The 19,644-nt window shown below is 25.9% G+C and overlaps 1 protein-coding gene across 1 annotated transcript in view; it reads left to right on the top strand.

The window, feature by feature from the left end:
• Positions 1–19,197, top strand: part of LOC112604056 — a 221,759-nt gene extending 202,562 nt beyond the window's left edge. Inside the window, exons 4-9 of the mRNA XM_025352921.1 lie at positions 2,583–2,729; positions 7,592–7,719; positions 8,115–8,197; positions 14,101–14,269; positions 14,370–14,441; positions 18,006–19,197. Coding sequence (XP_025208706.1) covers positions 2,583–2,729; positions 7,592–7,719; positions 8,115–8,197; positions 14,101–14,269; positions 14,370–14,441; positions 18,006–18,257 — 851 coding nt within the window. The 3' untranslated portion in view covers positions 18,258–19,197. The remainder of the gene's footprint in view (positions 1–2,582; positions 2,730–7,591; positions 7,720–8,114; positions 8,198–14,100; positions 14,270–14,369; positions 14,442–18,005) is intronic.
• Positions 19,198–19,644: the final 447 nt, after the last annotated feature.

Here is a 19,644-nt window from a genome sequence, read left to right as displayed (position 1 = left end):
TCGTTTTTGAATATATAATAAATAAACATTACATTGGTTACTTACGATTACTAGTATATTTTTTCTCCGTTGGAATTCGACTATGAATTAGAAATTATTTAACTTTATTATATTTATTTTAAAGTATTACCGATTTGTAGTACAAACCTATTTACAACATTAAGTCAATATTAATGAACATTAACTTATAAGTTAACAATAATAATATATAATATTAATATACAGAGTGATTATTCAATCAAACCAAACTCTTTATTTCGAAATATATTAATATTTTTGAAAATATTTTTTTACATAATATCCTATCAAAATTACTTTTTGAAATTACATTTTTAATTTCTTTAAATCAATTTTCATTTCCCGAACAAAATTGTCATCATGATTCACAGTAACGAAAAAATACTGTACTTAAATATATGTTTAATAGTTAAAGTATGGATGAAGCATCGTAATTTGATTTGATCAAACATATGTGTCATCATAAGAAAAGTTTAATATTTAATATACAGTATGATTTACGATACATTTTAGCTTCCATTTTTTTATTTAATCATAAATTTATTAAAATTTGGATTTTTGGAATTTTTAAATATGCATAACAATTAAAAACTATGTTTTCGAATTCTTGAAATTTTTGTACTAATTAAGAAGTGTCTTGTGGTGATATACAAACTTCTGTTTAATTAATAAAAACAACTGCCTCCCCCTCTATTTTTTACTATAAATTATTAAATATATAATTGTTTTGAACATTTTTATGAAATATCTAATTAATTCAAAATTCAAACGAGTATTATTCTAGTTTTTAAAATGTTTATAGTAACAGTAGTTGTCTTAAAAATAGTTTAACAGAAATATAAGATAGATATAATATTGGATCCAGTATTTATTACACTGGAGCCATTTTTAGAAATTATAAATTTTAATAGATGAATAGCACGTCTTATTAAAATGTTCAACTCTTTATTTTCCTCATATTTTAACAACCATCATCAAGGCCATATTATCCTGAGTACACAATTAAATAATTTAAAAACTATTTTATTCGATTTTGATTTTTATACGTCAACATTTATAGAAAATAATTTCACCTAATGACTCACAGTAAAAAAGGAAGTGCTCATTTGAAAAATAAAAGTTTTTATCTTCTCAAGACGTTTTTTAATTAGTAATAAAATCATAAGAATTTGAAAATATGATATTAAATTTTTTACATTTAAAAATTTTCAAAAACCCGAATTGATTAGCTACATTATTGAATAAAAAAGATCGATAAGTATGGTGGATATATCACTCTGTATGTATCTACATATGGGCGGAAACGAACAAGTCACTCATAGTGACGTACAATTATTATTTACGTAAATCGTTTTGGAATATAACATGCTATAATCTATCGTTACACGTATAGCATTACTAATCGGTTCGAAGGCGCACCGCAGCAATCGTGTATGAAAATCGTTATTACTTATTATTGTAATTGTATGCAACAGTTAACAACTTACATACATTACATACATGACTAGATACATTAATCGTCGATCGATATTTTCTAATTTAATTCCACATAGGAATTCACTGCGCCCAAATGATCTATTCTAATGTGCAGTATAGTTGTATCTCATATTTGTAACCTAACTTATTTTTGACAATAATTTCAACTAAGGATAGGTCAAACTTCAATTTTCAAGATCTCTAACTTGAATTTACTAAAAGTTTTGTTTTTTTCCGATTATTTGAAATTGAACTTAAATCCATTTTTATTTAAACTTTTTTTGAACTTCTCAAACATTTTGAATTTAAACCAGATAACTTCATGGTTAAAAAATTGTTAAAACTAATTAAGGTCATATAAAAAATAATAATAGTGTTTTAGAGAACAGCTATTTATATTTTATAAGAAATAAATTATGTGTATAATATTATTGATAACGTACTTGATTTTTCTCGACTGTTCGAAATTCCCGAATTAAAAGTATTTGATTTTGTGTATTAATTAACAACAAACTTTGAATTGTTCAAATCTCTTAAACTTTTGGATGTTAAGATAAGTTCATAAATCATAATTTTAGTATACATATTATATTATTGATTATTACATATGTAAATATATAGTAACTTACGTTTGGTATAACACATTAATGATGATTTATAAATCAAATAAGATATTAGATAATAGTTTGCTCTGTTTCTTTCTTTTTTTTTTTTAAATGATTAATAAATATTTTATTTTATTTGAATGACGATTTATACAATGAGCATAAATTTGTTATTAGCCACATAAATATATATATATATATATTAGACTTAGTAGTAACGATCACGTGTTAGATCATTCCCCTGTATTGTAATTTAATTTTATATTTTAAATAAAATCGAATTGATCGAAAATCTTTTATTTTTAAATTTCATAATAGGTATATATACTCTAGAATACAGTCTATTAGCATAACGCATAAGTAAAGCATTATTAAAATACTATTTCCTATATATGTTTATATATATTATATTGATTCATTTTATGAATATCGTACCTATACATAAATTAAAATATGATTAATATATTTTTATCGCTTTCGCAGGTAATTTTAAAGCCGGACCGGAACCTGGTACAATTCTCAAGAAATTATGTCCTAAGGAACAGTTGTGCTTCCAAGTGCTAATGAAGGATGTGCTTAGACCGTACGTGCCCGAGTATAAGGGCCACTTGACCACCGATGACGGAGACCGTATCCTTTTTTTTTTTTTTAAATAAAAATCAACTATTATAACATTTCTATATTATAGTGCATAACACTAAATCTTAGGCAATTGCCAATTATTGCTGTCCAAGTAAAGTATAAATTAATTTTGAACTCACTTTTAATAATTCAAGTACGAAAATCATAATATTGTAATATACTTTACGGCTTTCAATGCGATAAAATAATTAAGATTTTAAATTATTGGTTAATTATTGTCGCTTATCACGTGTAACGCATTATAATAATAATAATATATTGTATTCGAGCGTTTTCATATTCATAAGAGAATGTACATTAAAACCACTAATGAATGCTGCTGTGACTTCCGAATTCCAGTTAAAAAAGCTAGTATCTATATATTTATTGCGTACGTTAAGTTTACACACACGCAAATACAATAAGCTCATTGTAACGTAGTCGTAGCTGCTTAATGGGTATATTATAATAATACTATTCTTTTTTAAACTGCATTTCTTTTTTTTCTTTTTAAACATTCGATAACTAAACAAAAATATAAAATACATAATTTAAATACCAATTATTATACTGTAGAACAAATGTTGAGTAGTGATCTTTGTCAGACCGAGTTTTTTTATGTCTTTACGCACGCACATGCATACTCACACACATACATAGTTATACACATCAAACACTGGGTCAGCCCTATCATAAGTCCATGACCTACTCTGTATACTATATAATTGAATTAAATACTATTTTTTTAAACCAATGGTGCAGGCAGCGACGAATTATGTTATTAATGATTATTATTAATCGTTAGAAATGTATTCGTTGAAATATGGTCGTTTTTCCTTGCATCCAGTTTGACGGACGTGCGCGCCCACATCCGCACCTAGTCTGATACGATAAGGATGCGTAAACCGATGATATAATGATATATATGCGTTGTCATCGCAATAATAAAATATAATTTATCACCTCAGCCGATTTTTAATCTATATTTCTTACGTTGACTATATCTTGTCAGAACACGTAGCTTTTAGATTATAGATTTTAGCTATGTGTCACTCAAGTTTCCTATGTAAAACTATATAACCTAAGTATATAACTTGTCATTATAATATTATATCAACAATTTATTATGTTTCGACAGACTGTATTCACTGTATTACTATAATTGAACCCCATGTACCCAAATTGTCTAATAGTTTTATCCAAAAAATAACTGAATTGAGTATGAAAAATAACACCCAAGTTAGTAAAAATAAATATCAGGCGTGTTATTAGACGTAATTATTCAGCTATAAAATACACAATTTTAAATTTAGGACTTAAGTGTTTAACTCTTGTACAAACCTGTGACGGAGTGGTTTGGTTAAAGAGATAGTTTTTAAATATTGATATGTTTTCTTTAAAATATACTGTTATAGTATTTTGTAACAGCAATTATTTGAAGAAAATATTTGTATTTTAAAAACACAGCAATGAATTTCTAATATATTAAATTTCAAATAACCTTTGACAAAGCACTGGTTAAATCGTTTTCTACCTTATAATTTCAACAGTGTGGAAGTACAAAAACTGTTTTCGCTGTAATATAATATACTCTGCTTGTGTAAAATAGGACGATCAGCTAGATAGCATTATGACTAGAAATAGGATTTATATACAAAAAAAATATTGTAAAATATGCATTTGGTTTATTAAAAATATGCAAAGATATGCAATTAATATAAAATTTGATAAAAAATATGAAATATACCTACTTAAAAAAAATTTAATACGTTTTAAAGTTAATAAAATAATATTCTTTACTATTCATGCTATTCAAATGTATTATACAAAACAATTACATAGTATTAAAAATGTTCAAAACTAACCGATATTCTTTTAGATTTTAATATGTTATTATATAGGTATTTTTGAATACCGTCAATGCTGAATACATACTGTCCACGATAAAAACGTCTAGTAATAAAATATACCATAAAACATGCATTTTTTGCGTTTTTATACTCAAAATTTACAATAATCTGAATTTTGTCCAATATATGCAAAATAAAAACACCACTATTTATTTTATTATGAGGTGATTTGTGGACATTATTGACAAAAGTAATAATCAGAAGTTGCAAAAAGATAATATATACTGTTGCATATAAATCCTATCCCTAGTTATGAATAATTTTATTTCACTATTAAGCCAATTCTTAAACTTAAATTACTTTTTTTTTTTTTAATTTGTGATTAATTTGTAAAAAAAATGCTATTTTAATTTAAATTTGAATGAATATCATAAAAAAAATTGATTTTGATTTCTTAGTAGATTTTTATCGATATTTAAAATTTATTTCAACTCCTGATTTAATTTAATCTAACAGAACATAATATAACCATCACAATAGATGTGTGGGCTTTAATAAGAAACAGTTATGACTTATGATAATATGAAATATCCATTTTTTATCATTATTCATTGAAGTACGAAAAATATTGCAAATATTTTTGGACAATTTTATTATTTTTGTTTATTAGTTAATTTGTATTGAAATTTTAAATACTTACCATTTGACCATTTCGTTAACAATTTGATTTATCTGAAATAAATTTAATTAAACCCACGCGTATTTTCGATTACATGTACATTTTTTTTTAAATTTATTACTCGAAAAAGATATTATAAATAATCGATCGCTTTCATATAATTGTTTATTTTATTATTATTATTTTAGTTGAATTTACTGATCATCTAACTATCGCAAATCTCCACTGAATTCAGATCATACTTTGTATGCGTATGCTTAATAGATTTTTTTTCTGACAAATTTCGTGTCGTACATTTCACGTTACAGTACTTTGGATACCCTTAGCAAACAATACATAATAATATATAATTATGTTACTATAAGAACCTCGTAGATACAATTTTTTTTAATCGTATAAATGTTTCAATTTCATTTATTCAAATTTTTTTTTACACCATTATAAATTATATTAAAGCTCATCGTTATTAATATAATTATTTAAAATTTATTATAATGACTTCGAATTCTAAACGTCTGAAGGCCCATTGCCAACATAAAATATCTATGATTTATTATTTTTTTCCATACATTGGAGAAAATGTCAAATAGCTCACTATATTTTATAAACGCAATCTTCTACACAATTTAATTTGAAGTTTGGGCTGATGCTACACAAAATATCAAATAATAGTTTTCCACGAAAATTTTCCTTTTTTTATTAACGTACTTCAGTATACGCAATAAGGTATGTTTACATAGGTAACTCTGGACATATAATATTGTCATGACTTTTTCACGTTAAACAGTATTTTAAATACTAAATGTATAACTTTGATATTATATTCTGTGTAACCTTGACGTTCGATTTCGATTTCATAATTTGTTATCGTACAACGATGAGAAAACATAAATATTATAATATAGTGTGGTGGCGTCTGAGCGTCATCGCGTACCCGCATTTACGGTTGTTTTAATTACCTATTATAATATTATGAAATGTTTTAATCCAGTTTTAATCATATTTATTTTACTCAAGCCTTGACGATAGTTCTATTTTACACTTCGATGATATTCTTATTCAACCGCGAAGCCTAATATGCATGTTTGCGTAGAAATAAACAGATTAAATTTTTTCCGCATTTTGTATCTGTCACAAGGATTGGACCGATACTACAAAAACAGATCTCGATCACTCAACTAACCTAATGAATCATTTGTCATTTTTAATCATCGTTCAATTAATCTCAATCACTTACGTAGTATAAATCTGTAGACAAATCATAAATTATAATTATAATAAAAAAATATGACAGGATAGCTTAAAAAATGGAAAATTCCGTTATTTATTTTAAATTATTTTAAAAACTGAAGTGAGTTAGCTTAATGTATTATTTTGTATTTACTACATAAGAATATAATAAAGTATTAATATTGTTACCATATTGTTTATAGCCAATTAGTAGGTACCTTTACCACCAATTACATTGAATGTCTTAAAATGTAATTATAATATTATCTATTTGTCATGCAACAAAGTGTTAAAATGACTAAAATATTAACTAAAAGATATAGTAACACAAGCGCACCAAAAAAATTAAAAAAAATATATTTATTGATTGTGCCACCCAGTTTGTAACATTGGACTCCGACAATATTATATAATATAATAATAATGTAAATGCGTAATTAGATACCTATAACGCGTATTCGCGTGGTCGGAGAATATTTATTTAAATGTATATTACACATAGCGGTGACAACAACGATGACGAAATTCTAAATTTCTGGTGTATCGGAATACACGTCACGAGAATAGGTAATCCACGTATGTAAACATATACAGTTTTAAAGGATTAAAAATCCTATATTACAAAATGTATACATTAGACAAAGTACTGACCCCCCACGTTTATCTAAGGTGCCATAAAAAATGTATTGTACATTTTGTTATCAACACTGCAAATCGTTTAAACTTATTATTGTAAAAAATGATGCCAATTTGGAGCCGATCAGACAAAGTCGGAATGTCAACTTCACGTACGTCATTAGACAGCCCATTATAATCGACGATCAAACGCAAATACGCAATGGTCTGTCGTTAATCTTTCATCATTGTATAAACTGCATTATAATAATCTACATTATATATATATATATATATATATATATATATAATTTTTAAGGAGGTAATTAAAATAAATGCAACAATTACTTATGTATATTAATATAATTACGAGTAGTACGATTATGCTCGTATTTTCGTATTTATGAGCCACGATAGATCATAATAAAACAATGATATGATTATGATAATGGTAATAGTATGAATAATGTATTTTTTCCTTCACTCCCAAATTACAGTATATCTTCAGCTGGAAGACTTATTGGGTGACTTTACTTCACCGTGTGTCATGGATTGCAAGATTGGCGTCAGAACGTACCTGGAAGAGGAACTAGCGAAAGCCAAAGAAAAACCTAAATTGAGAAAAGTAATTACAAGCAACTTAGCATTATTTTTTATTGTTAACATTTAAGTCTTTTAATTTTTTTAATGACGATTTAATATTTAATTTCATATTCTAAAACAAAATATTATTCAAATTATTTTTGTTATATTTCAAACGAGTATGGTCTTGTCTGAAATTTGATTCATTTAAATCGTACTACTTTATTATACTGTTCTGTTTTGAAATAAGGAATCATAAATATATAAGAAGGTCATTAAAAAAAAAGCTTGAAAAATAATTTTTTGAAAAAATAAGTGTTTTTTAATAAAATAATTATCCAGTTTAAATTAATTTAATACGTAGGCTCGTCAATATGATATATATATTATAATTACTGTTAAAAATGTATATCTATGTGTGTGTGTGACAATGTTTAGGACATGTACGAAAAAATGATTCAGATTGACCCGAACGCGCCGACAGAAGAGGAACATCGATTGAAGGGTGTGACAAAACCGAGGTAAGAAAATTACCGACAAACATACTTGTTTTCAAAAATCTTTTTTTGCAATTCATAATTAATAATAATTAATATAATCTACCTATATCTATATGGCTAAAATTGAACTATATCGTTATGTATTGTTATATAAAACTAAATGTATTGTAATATATTATATGTTTCGCGTGTGTGTACAAAATATGCGATTCTCTCAAACACACGCACACGAAAAATCTAGAAGTTCGCGAGTCTTATAATATATACGGTTATAATTATATCGTAATTTATAGTAGCCGAACGAGTTTGCGTGTAATATAATAATATATATTTTATAATATAATATACGAGGCCGGTTGCGCCGTCACCGAGAAGAATGATTTCTAACACTTTTCTTTTGATCGAGAAAAACTCGTCGTGCACAATTATAATGATAATGTGATGTATAATACAGTCAAATTCGCTTATAACGATCTTCGAGGGACCTAGAGAATCTGATCGTTATAAACCGATCTTCGTTATATCTGGATTATAAAAAGTAACTGCACATGAGATATAAAACCAACCAAATACATTGCATGGAATCGTTTTACCCGGAATATCTTCATAGGTACCTATACGGCTTCGCTATAAGCGAATTCGACTGTATTAAAATGCAAATATAGCAATATTCGTTTCAATTGCTGGCTCGCGCGCATGTATAACAATTACGCGTGCGCCACACTGCTTTAGTCTATATCGGGGGTGGCCAACGTGAATAGGTTCACGGGCCACATAGATAAATACAATGATATCAAGAACTATTAACACATTTTATGTAATTTGATAATTTTTTTTTTTTTTTAGCTAATAACTAAAAACTTAAAATTCATAATAATTTTAAATATATTTTGATTTCGTAAATAAAACACGAGCTGCGTTTGATAATGATGAGAACCACAAGTCAGCCACCTGTGGTCTAAATTATTGTAATAAACATAATATACACTCATATAATATTATGTTGTATTTAATTATTGCCGTAATAAAATTAAGCGCAAAATATATGTTTTAATTACCCGCAAATTTTTGTATTTTTCGAAAACTGCACGTCGTATATTATCTTAAAACATAGCTTACAGAAGTTCAAAGAGTTATGCTCACATAAAGATATCCATATCTGTATCCAAAATTGTTGATGAATTTATATTTACCTGTGGTCATACCGATTTGGTATTTCTAGTTGATTATGATACATATGACGCAAATTATTTTAACATCAAAATTAAAAATGTTTACATAAGTAGTCCTTTAAAAATTATTTGAATCGAACCTTAAAAATGATAGAAAAAAAATAATGTTAAAATTAAAATATTTTTGTAAGAATTTAATTACCAATTTATTATACTAAAGTCTATTTTTTAATAAATACTTACAACTGTATTTATAAGAAAATTGTTTTTAAACACAACAATTCATTTGAAAAACAAGTATTGTCAGTTAAATAATATAGATCAATTATTTATTTTTAATTATATTATCTAGCCGTAGCTTAACTGTATAACGCAATAACGTCATCTAACAATATTTCTAATTTCTAATGCGTATTACGTAATCACCATAAGGTATAAAAAATACTTGTACGTATACCGCATACGTACCTATATATATATCATTATCGGACAATAAAAATATTCAGTAACTTATTAATAATATATTATATTAATTATTAGGTATAATATTAATGTGAAATCGCTGTTTACTCTGATAATATTACCTTATATAGGTATTAATAAGTGATATATACAGCATTGTTTAATGGAGCCTGCTTATAGTATGGTTATTATATTATTTTGTACATCGTCTTCGTTAGTTTCTGTTCAATACCGTTTGACTTAAAATATCGATCATAATATTTTAGGTTTCCGCGTAATCTTTAAGCACGAATTTACCGGATTAAAAATATAAGATATAATCTTATATGGGACAATCTGCATATCCGATATCATCTTCTCTATAAAAATCGAAAAGAAACTATTAAAAAAGCCTAATAATAAATCAGTTAATGAATACCTACAATTTTAAATTTTAATTCAAACTTCCTTAAATGTTTTTTTTAATTTTTAGTAACATACAAGTATACAACTAAATGTTGATGCATGTGATTTCAGATAAATTTTCTCCAAAGATTTCAGTTACCTCTCAAAACATTATTTATATTTTATATACAGATATATCTGATTTATCAATTTTATTATTAATATTTTCTATTGTAAATTGCTTTTACATCATACATCGTTTATTACGAGTAGATCACTTATGGGTATTTTTTTTTCACATTATGCTAAAAAGATGTAATTTCAATTGTCAAAAATAAAATACGCATAACATACAAATAAATTATTCAAAATCCAATTTTCAATAACCAAAAATTTTAAATATTCAATTCCAGCACTTGAATTCGATATAACAACATTTTCCGTTAGATACTTGATATTCTATGAAACAAATAGTAAGTGTCGTAGAATGGTGTTTTCATACCTATTTATTCTTGAAGAGAAATTATTCGGCATAAACGATGCAAATAGAAGAGTACTAATAACTATTTTATTTTCGAAATGACGTTATAAATTACAATAGTATTTAATATTTATGTATGTATTTGTGCAATCAAGAACGACAATGATAACAGACTACAGCTTAGATGCAATAGCATCTCAAATAAAAAATACAATAATACAAAATATGTCGTTACCTAATTACTGTATTTAATCGTAATATTTTAATAGAATAATAATATTATGACGTTTATTTTTTCCTCCGTCGTTGACTGTTTAAATATAGGTAGTATAATCTCGATTTATACAGAGTGAATCACTAAGCATGCTCACCTCATTTGCTTAACTCAAATCCTAAATTTTGAAATTTTCAAGCATACTCTAGGACCACATTTTAAAATACTTCGACCTCTTTAAACCATATTATTGTAGTGATACAAGCTTATTTTTTCAAATTAAAACCCACCTTTTTTTTAATGTTGATGTATTTCGAAAGAGTAGCTTATAGACTAAGAATAGTCCTAAATAATGCTTTTACAAAACTATAAAATATACCAAACTGTCATATATATATTTAATCTTGTACATATTATACTTAGTTAAAATGTTGTACAAAATATAAAATGTTGATAGATTAATATTAATTTTTATAATTTTTAAATCATCGTAGCCTCTAAACCTAATATCTTTAATATTCTACAAAAAGTTATACAACTTCATTATTACTCATTTCAATATTGATTTGGATTCATTTGCTTAAACGTTTACGGATAAAAAATGTGATTCTCATTTGAAGAAAAAATGGTATTACTATATGACACTCCTTAAATGGTATATAAAATCCAAATAGTAAATTAAAGATAAAATCATTAAATACACTTTCAAATTTCAAAAATAAAAATTTTAATAAATTAATATTAATTATAAATAAAAGGAGGCAAGCATGCTCGATGAATCACTCTGTATATTATGCAGTTCGAGTGCGAGCGCATACTAATCACGTGATATAGACGTCGCACTATAAACGTACATAAATATGAAATTACGTTTGATGTATACCTTTTATATAAACATGTAACATATTATTATTATTACTACCGATATTTTATCTCACCTTATTTGTACAAGTGTGTGTTATTGTAGCCATCGTGTTTAATATTATTTACTGTTAATTAAACCTAGGTACCTACTTCCACAGATGACGACGATGTGTTGCTGTGACGGCTACCGAAAAAAATTAATAAAAAATAATAATACCTAATGATAATTATAACATATAAGTATTCGATCGCATAGTAGGTGTACTTATAAAATATCCATATCATGAAAATTAGTTAAATTACAAAAAAAAAAAAACTAATTAATTGTTACTGTGACTAACTTAATATATTTTATAACTAAAACAGCAATAAAATAATATATTGGAAAATATTAACTATTGTTAACATAAAAGAATCAACTTTGAATTTTTCATTTTTATAAAGTTTAAAAAAAAAATGACAACATTGAATTAGAATTATAATAAATGTCAAATTGTTATAGGTTAAATAATAATATCCTAAATAATTATAAACTTTATTATTATAATTATTTGGTAACGTTACATAATATTACATGTTGATAGTTTATTATTAATCATAAAAATTATATTTAACATATTTTGTTCAATATTATTCAAATTTTTCTACTGATTATTTGTATTTTATTTTTCATTATACAGTCATAAATTATAAAAAATGATGGTAATAATAATATAATTCACTGTATAATATTATGTACAGCACGATATGATATACATAATAATACATAATGATGCATATGCATTATACTTGTTTTTAATAATGTGAGCATCATAACACATGTTGTATTTTATTTGACTACTCGAATAACATCACGTTATAAATATTAGACTTGTTAGAGAGTAATTGTAAATGCAAATAATTGAGTCGTGTACTCAAAGTCGTTATTATATAGTAGATCTCCTTGGAACTACAATGTTCAAAATGTCATGTATTTCGTACATCATTAATTGTACCGATTGTACCATCATTTGTATCACTCATATTAGGATTTCTAAAAAAATTTCTGAGGGAAAATCGTTTTCTTTTATGGATACTAGAGAAATCTTTTTCAACTCTCGGAGTTACATCAATAATTGAACTTTTCCATATTTTTTTCACACCATTAATTTTGTCACACATAATTTGTACCTATATGATGACTGATGAATTTCCGCAAATGGTATAAATCCAAGAGCTTAAAAATGGTTTTTTTTAACACCCGTAAATGAAACCCAATTTTTTTTTCATGTAAAATTTGGTACTAAAATTTTTGAAGTGATTAGTACAAAAAAAAAATTTTAATTTTCAAAAATGTGGTGCCAGGAAAATCTACTCTGATTAAAATACATATAGCCTACATATTGCTCGAAAATCTCCGTACAGATGATTATATTGCATAGGTATTATCGACCGAATATATGAATATATCCGAATGTCTTCCTACTGCTTTTATAGCCTGTCTTCCGGCGCAACAATGCAAACGTGTATGTGGGTATTTAACCATAAGGTGTATTACGCCTCTTAACCGCGTGTAAATAAAATATTCATACATCAGTATCTTGTAATTATTATAATATATAATATTTGTTACGTAGGTACCTTTATTTACAACACTGAAGTATCAAAGTTCACTTTATTCACCAATATAATATGTATAGGTTAAGTTAATTACATAATAAATTAATAACTTATGAGGTGAATACGCATATACTTATATGTTTATTCCCATTTTTCTTTGATAGTTGATTTATTCAAATTCTGATTTTTGCAATCTTCAAAATGTATATACCCACCTATTTAAGGAGTACCCTGTGACGATATCTACTTTTATTTCTAATGATAATCATCTTTTTTCATATTGCGATATAGTTGATAATTATATATTATATTCTCGACGGAATTGCAAAAAGTAATGTGTATCTATATTAAATATAGTAACAAACGGTAATATTAATTAATTTATAGTGAGTATAAGTATTAATAAATTTATAGGAATTCTTAACAAAATTAAATTAATAATACTATTTATTTTATTAACAATAATTTTATCAAAAAGATAAAAAAAAAAAATCGCTTATAATAAACACATAGAAACAAATAAACTAGCAAAGAAAATTATTTACTTATTATTAATTTCTTCACAAAACAATAATCGTCATCTAACATGAATCATAAATAATTCATTATAACAATTCTAACGTACATAATAGGTTAAAAAAATGAGTTCAGATTACCTATGGTTTGTATTAATATGACGATGCCACCATCAATATAATCTAAATGTAATGGCTTCGATTTCTTATCATCCGCTTATTTTCGTTTACAGATACATGGTTTGGAGAGAGACGATTTCATCAACAGCTACGTTGGGCTTCCGAATAGAAGGGATCAAGAAAAGTGATGGCAAATCGAGCAAAGACTTCAAGACCACTAAGAATCGCGACCAGGTGATCGAAGCGTTTCGAGATTTCGTCGCCGGATTTCCGCATGCTATCGTAAGTATTACCTATATTAATATGATATCCGTATTCCTAGTACACTCAATAGAATGTTATCTTTAATAGTTGCGCGTTTTGCGCACATTATGTATTGTAGCCCAAGTACATCGCCCGGCTGAGAGCAATCCGAGACATGCTGATGGAGTCAAAATTTTTCACCACTCACGAGGTTTGTCACAAAATCCGTATACGCGCCTATTTGGTGTTGTAAAATATTTTGAGTATTGGTATCCAAATCATTTTTTTTTTCGAGTATCTATTAAACAGTATCGATCAATAATCTATTTCAGATATTATATTTTACAATTTAATTCACCCTTTGAATATTCATTATCAAATGAATGAAAACAATAAGTAATCGTTGTGTTATTGAATAGAATTTTTTTGTATTTTCCGGAAACGTGTATTATTAATCCGGTTCTAACTCAAAGCAGACATAGACTTTGTTACAGATTTTTGAACTGTTATTAATTGCGTAGATCGTTGTGCAAGGACCGGTGCAAAATCTTCAACATTTAATGTCATGTAAAACAGGTTGTTTTAATACGTGATTTTATACAACACACTCGCATGTTTATATGACGTGCGTTCTAAGCAATGAAAAATATTTACCTAGGTGATTTTAAATTAGTAAAAAAAATAAAATTATTACTTCGTCGTATATAAAATCTATTAACATCGTCTAAAACTGATGTTTCTCTTTAAGTCCGATGAAAATGTAAATTAATGAATTTTATTCTTATAGAATATTTCAGTAAAAGTATTAATTTTCAAAAACGAAAAAAAAAATGTTTATTACATTTCATATTATTTATTATAATTATAAACAATAAACATTAATAATCATTATATTTATTTAATTTATATAAATGTTGTAAAGTCCTATCACTGGTGTTTTATTTAGTTGCTTACTGTTATTACAGACATATAAAATAGTCATTAATTAAATTAATTTATTATCAGTATAAAATTAAGTAGGAAGTACAAAGTTGTATTATACGTCTTGTATGTGATATTATAATATTCAATTAGTTACTACAAAATTATTTTTACATATATTAGAGTCTTGTTACACCATACTAGCCCATTTTTGGATCAATTTAAGAAAATATTTTTCTTGACTCACTAGCTGATATTTATTTAGGAGCCTCAGTTTCAAATAATTTCTTTAGTCACAACAATATTGGATGAGTGGAAGTTCTCCACATAATTGTATTAGGAAATTTATCCTAATAAATTAATATTCCTAAACATACCACTATCATTAATTACTTAAGTAAAAATATACACTTTATGTAATATTATACAGTTGGTATGCACGTAAATTTTACGTTTAAACACTATTTTGACGTGAATATTTTTAATTTTTACTATGGCTGTTGGTGAAAGTAAGATAATAATACCTAACACAAATATACTAACTCGTAAACAATAATAACACAGAAAATAATAGTAAATAAAATATGCATTTTCCTTTAAACATTTTGTTCGCTATTTATAAAAATAATATACAAAAACAAATCATAATACCACAAACACCTGCAATTGTGATGTTCAATACGAGTATACATTTTAAGAAATTCCGTAAAACGTATTTAAAAATAAAACAAATTTTACCTACCTATCTTGTCCTTCGTATCCACATAACGTTGTTAAATGCGCAATAGTTAAACCATATTATTGTGAAGTCGTCGTCGTAAAAAATAATCTGTCGATACTGCTTACAAATTACAACCGTTCAGTTAGTTAAACGTAAATAAGAAAAAAAAACGATAAAACGTGGTTAACCTTAGAAAATAAATATAAAAAAATTGCATTGTCAAACTCACGGTATCGTGGTGTCCTATTGTTTGCATATTTCAATTAGCTGAGTGGCCACGGGACGTTGCTTTACCTATCTATACACTTTTGTTGTTTACAATAAATACTGTATAATTTTTTTCCTCCAATAAAACATTTCTTCCAAATTAACTTTTATATAAAAATTAATAAGTCATAAGTAAACATAGACGTTAGAGGTACTGTTTAGCCAAAAATAACATATGATAATACAAATGTATTTAAAAAAAAATATCTGTCATCTATAAATGGATGAAAATTCTATATGAATAATTTTTCAACTACAAAGTACCCGAGACCGTCAATTGCGTTCCAATAACAGATACCAAAATCAAAATATTTTACCCGTTTTAATTGTATGCTATTATAAAGTTGATAGTTAAATTACACTATTTAAAATAATACGAAAAAATGTAATATATCTACAATTATTGGTATTACTATGTGTATTATTAAATAAATGAATTGAGCTGAACATTATCCATAATATATCATAATTTATTGCATTGTAGTTAAAATTGGTCAATTTATTATTTAAATGCATTTGTACAAATCAATATAGAATTAAAAAATAAATTTTTTCATCGATGTTATTAAAAATAGTTATAATACAAAAAAAAATATATTATAATTAATATATACTAATATTTATCATAATAAATTTATTTTTAGTGAAATAATTTTAAAATATTGTAGAGGGGATGTAATTAATTTTTTTTTTTTGTTTATTATTTATTTTTTTTAAATTTTTTTTTCTATATATTAATGGTATTAAAATTTAACTTGTCATATTTAAATATATGTGAACGCTACACGACCAAATATGTTAAAGATTGTCCCATAAGAAATACTGACACTTACGTATTATTTTTAATTTTTTACTGAGAGACTCAATCAAAACAGGAAAGGTGTAAAAGATTAAAATAAAATGCGATGGGATAATACCTCAAAGTATAGGGTGACCTATAATGGCCTACCCTAAGGGGCTACTTCCCATGAACACTCCAATTAAATATATCTAAATTATTTATTTATTTTTTTTTTTACCATTAATTACTGTATTACATATCAATAATTGTTTCTTTCCATATTAATAATTTTAAAATGTATACTTAAATATTTTCAAGAAAAAATCAATGTATCTAATAAGGTTCCGCAACACCACCTATTGTGAAAATTAAATTTTCTTTTTTTTCTATAATTTGTTTTTTTCTTAAAAATATTTTCGTTATTCTATAACTATAATGGATGATAAAATAAAGAAAGTAAAATTCAGATTCTGGATTATGCTAGGGTAACTTACCATAAAATAAAAATACACTTGAATATAATTATTTTGGCTGAAATTTTATCAATTTTGCAATATTTATTTTTCATTATTGTTGGCAAATCTGACTAAACGTCATAATTATGACGTACAATTCAGGATTTCGCTGAATTATGAAAATTATTTATATAGTATTATTGTTTTTAATTTTACCGTGAATTAGTATACAAAATACGAGTATATTACCCGATCAGTATATAAGTATTAGGACGCAAGACACCGTAAGAGGGAGGATATTTTCAAGTGTGCTTAATAAATAAAATGTTTTAATCAGTTAATGTATTATTTATTGCTATTGTCATCGAGTTATAGGTACCTCATTATTATTATTATTATTATTATTATTATTACAATGCAATGATAAAATACATTTTATCGAAACATAATATGTGATAATAACATATTTTGAAAACATCCCTGGACGTTCTGCACTGCTAATATATTATTGATTGGGCGATATACGTGATTTTTATATTTTGGACGAATTAACGGTAAAAATAAACACAATAATATTATGTAAACAATTCACATTGCGCACCATTATTATAACGACATTTATATCCGCAGGTAATCGGCAGCTCGTTGCTGTTTGTGCACGATAGCAAGAACGCCAATATATGGCTGATTGATTTCGCCAAGACGCTAATACTTCCACCAGATATCCGGATCAACCACACGTCCGAATGGGTGGTGGGCAATCATGAGGACGGATACCTGATCGGTATCAACAACTTGCTGGACATATTCACTGAAATGAACGCCGCGACCACGTTCCCGGTCACGCTCATTGAAGTCACCGCCCCATCCGAAGTCGCCTGAACGTCGCCGACCACCGCAAACTCCATGCCGGTATCCTAACTTTTGCGTCCAACCCGTCGATAATATGATAAATATTTGGCGCAAAAAACCTAAAACCATTTTAAACAAAAAAAAACACTTTTTGATGACCAATAATATTCTGACGTTTTCCATACCTACTGAATAGTTTGTTTAGGTTGTGACGAGATTTCAATCATATTTTATTCTCCCTATTCTCCCCCCCCCCTAAACTCGCGCACTAGAGGATTTGCCATCAGTATTAAAACAATGGTCTATATAATAGACGATAAAATATAAATATTATATACATCATTGCGGTGTGTTATGTATGTATTATAATATTAAAATAATATGGTAATGTGTATTTGTGTGGAAATCCAATAATATATAATAATTATTATTATATTTAAATATGTGTACGATAATGGGACTACTACGTGTGATTCTCAATTAATAAATAAATTATTTAAACGTACGTTTTTAATTCCAAACGTATATGACGTGTATATAATATAATATAATAATTATACTGTGCGTGCGATATATAATAATTTTGTAATTCATCAATCTTCCATTGCAGTATCGTGTGGTTTTTATTTCGTTTTGTTATTTTATCACTATTATTAAATCACTATTTTTGTTATTATTATTATTATTTATTTTTTTTTTGAGAACTTTATAATATTATCAGTCCCTTGATTCTCCATTTCACTGACCAGTCGTCTATGTATTACACAAATAGTACAATATATTTTTAAATATTATAATATACCCACATTACAACGACGATAATAATAATAATAATAATATTAATAGTAGATACCTATACTTTATTATTATTTTATGAGAATGAGACGTGCTCATTTCGTTTTCCCGTTACAGTGTGTGTGTAAAATTTTCGATTCAATTTTATTATTATACGTTTTCCCTTTAATTTTTATTTATTATTATGATTTTATTTTATTATTTTTTTTTTTTTTGTGTACAGAAATATTTAAATAAGACTTGTGAAAGAAACCCTTGTTATATTATATTATTTTTTATTTCACTTCGCACATGTGTAAATAATAAATCGTTATCGCCTATTTGTCTACCCGTTGTTCAATTTTTTATTTTTACTTCAAGCTGTGCTCTCGGTGTGTGCCGTTGAACAGAAACGAACCTTTCTGACGACGTGTCAGTATCATATTATTATTACTACATTGTAGTGATATGTGTGATCTGCAGTTTAACTAGTTAAAAATTTGATTATTTTTTCAAATTTTTTTATACGACTAGTTTGATTGACAGTCAAAATAATTTCTTTATTTTAAGTTAATTTAAAAATTTTACTTTTATTTATAACACTATAGTATTTCTGTTATGTTTCCTGATTAAAAACAATATT

This window comes from Melanaphis sacchari, unplaced genomic scaffold (genome assembly GCF_002803265.2).
Source record: "Melanaphis sacchari strain LSU unplaced genomic scaffold, SCAv2.0 Contig118_pilon_pilon, whole genome shotgun sequence".
Lineage (NCBI taxonomy): Eukaryota > Metazoa > Arthropoda > Insecta > Hemiptera > Aphididae > Melanaphis > Melanaphis sacchari.
Note: the sequence above shows the minus strand (reverse complement) of the source record. Positions and strands in the feature narration are given on the sequence as shown.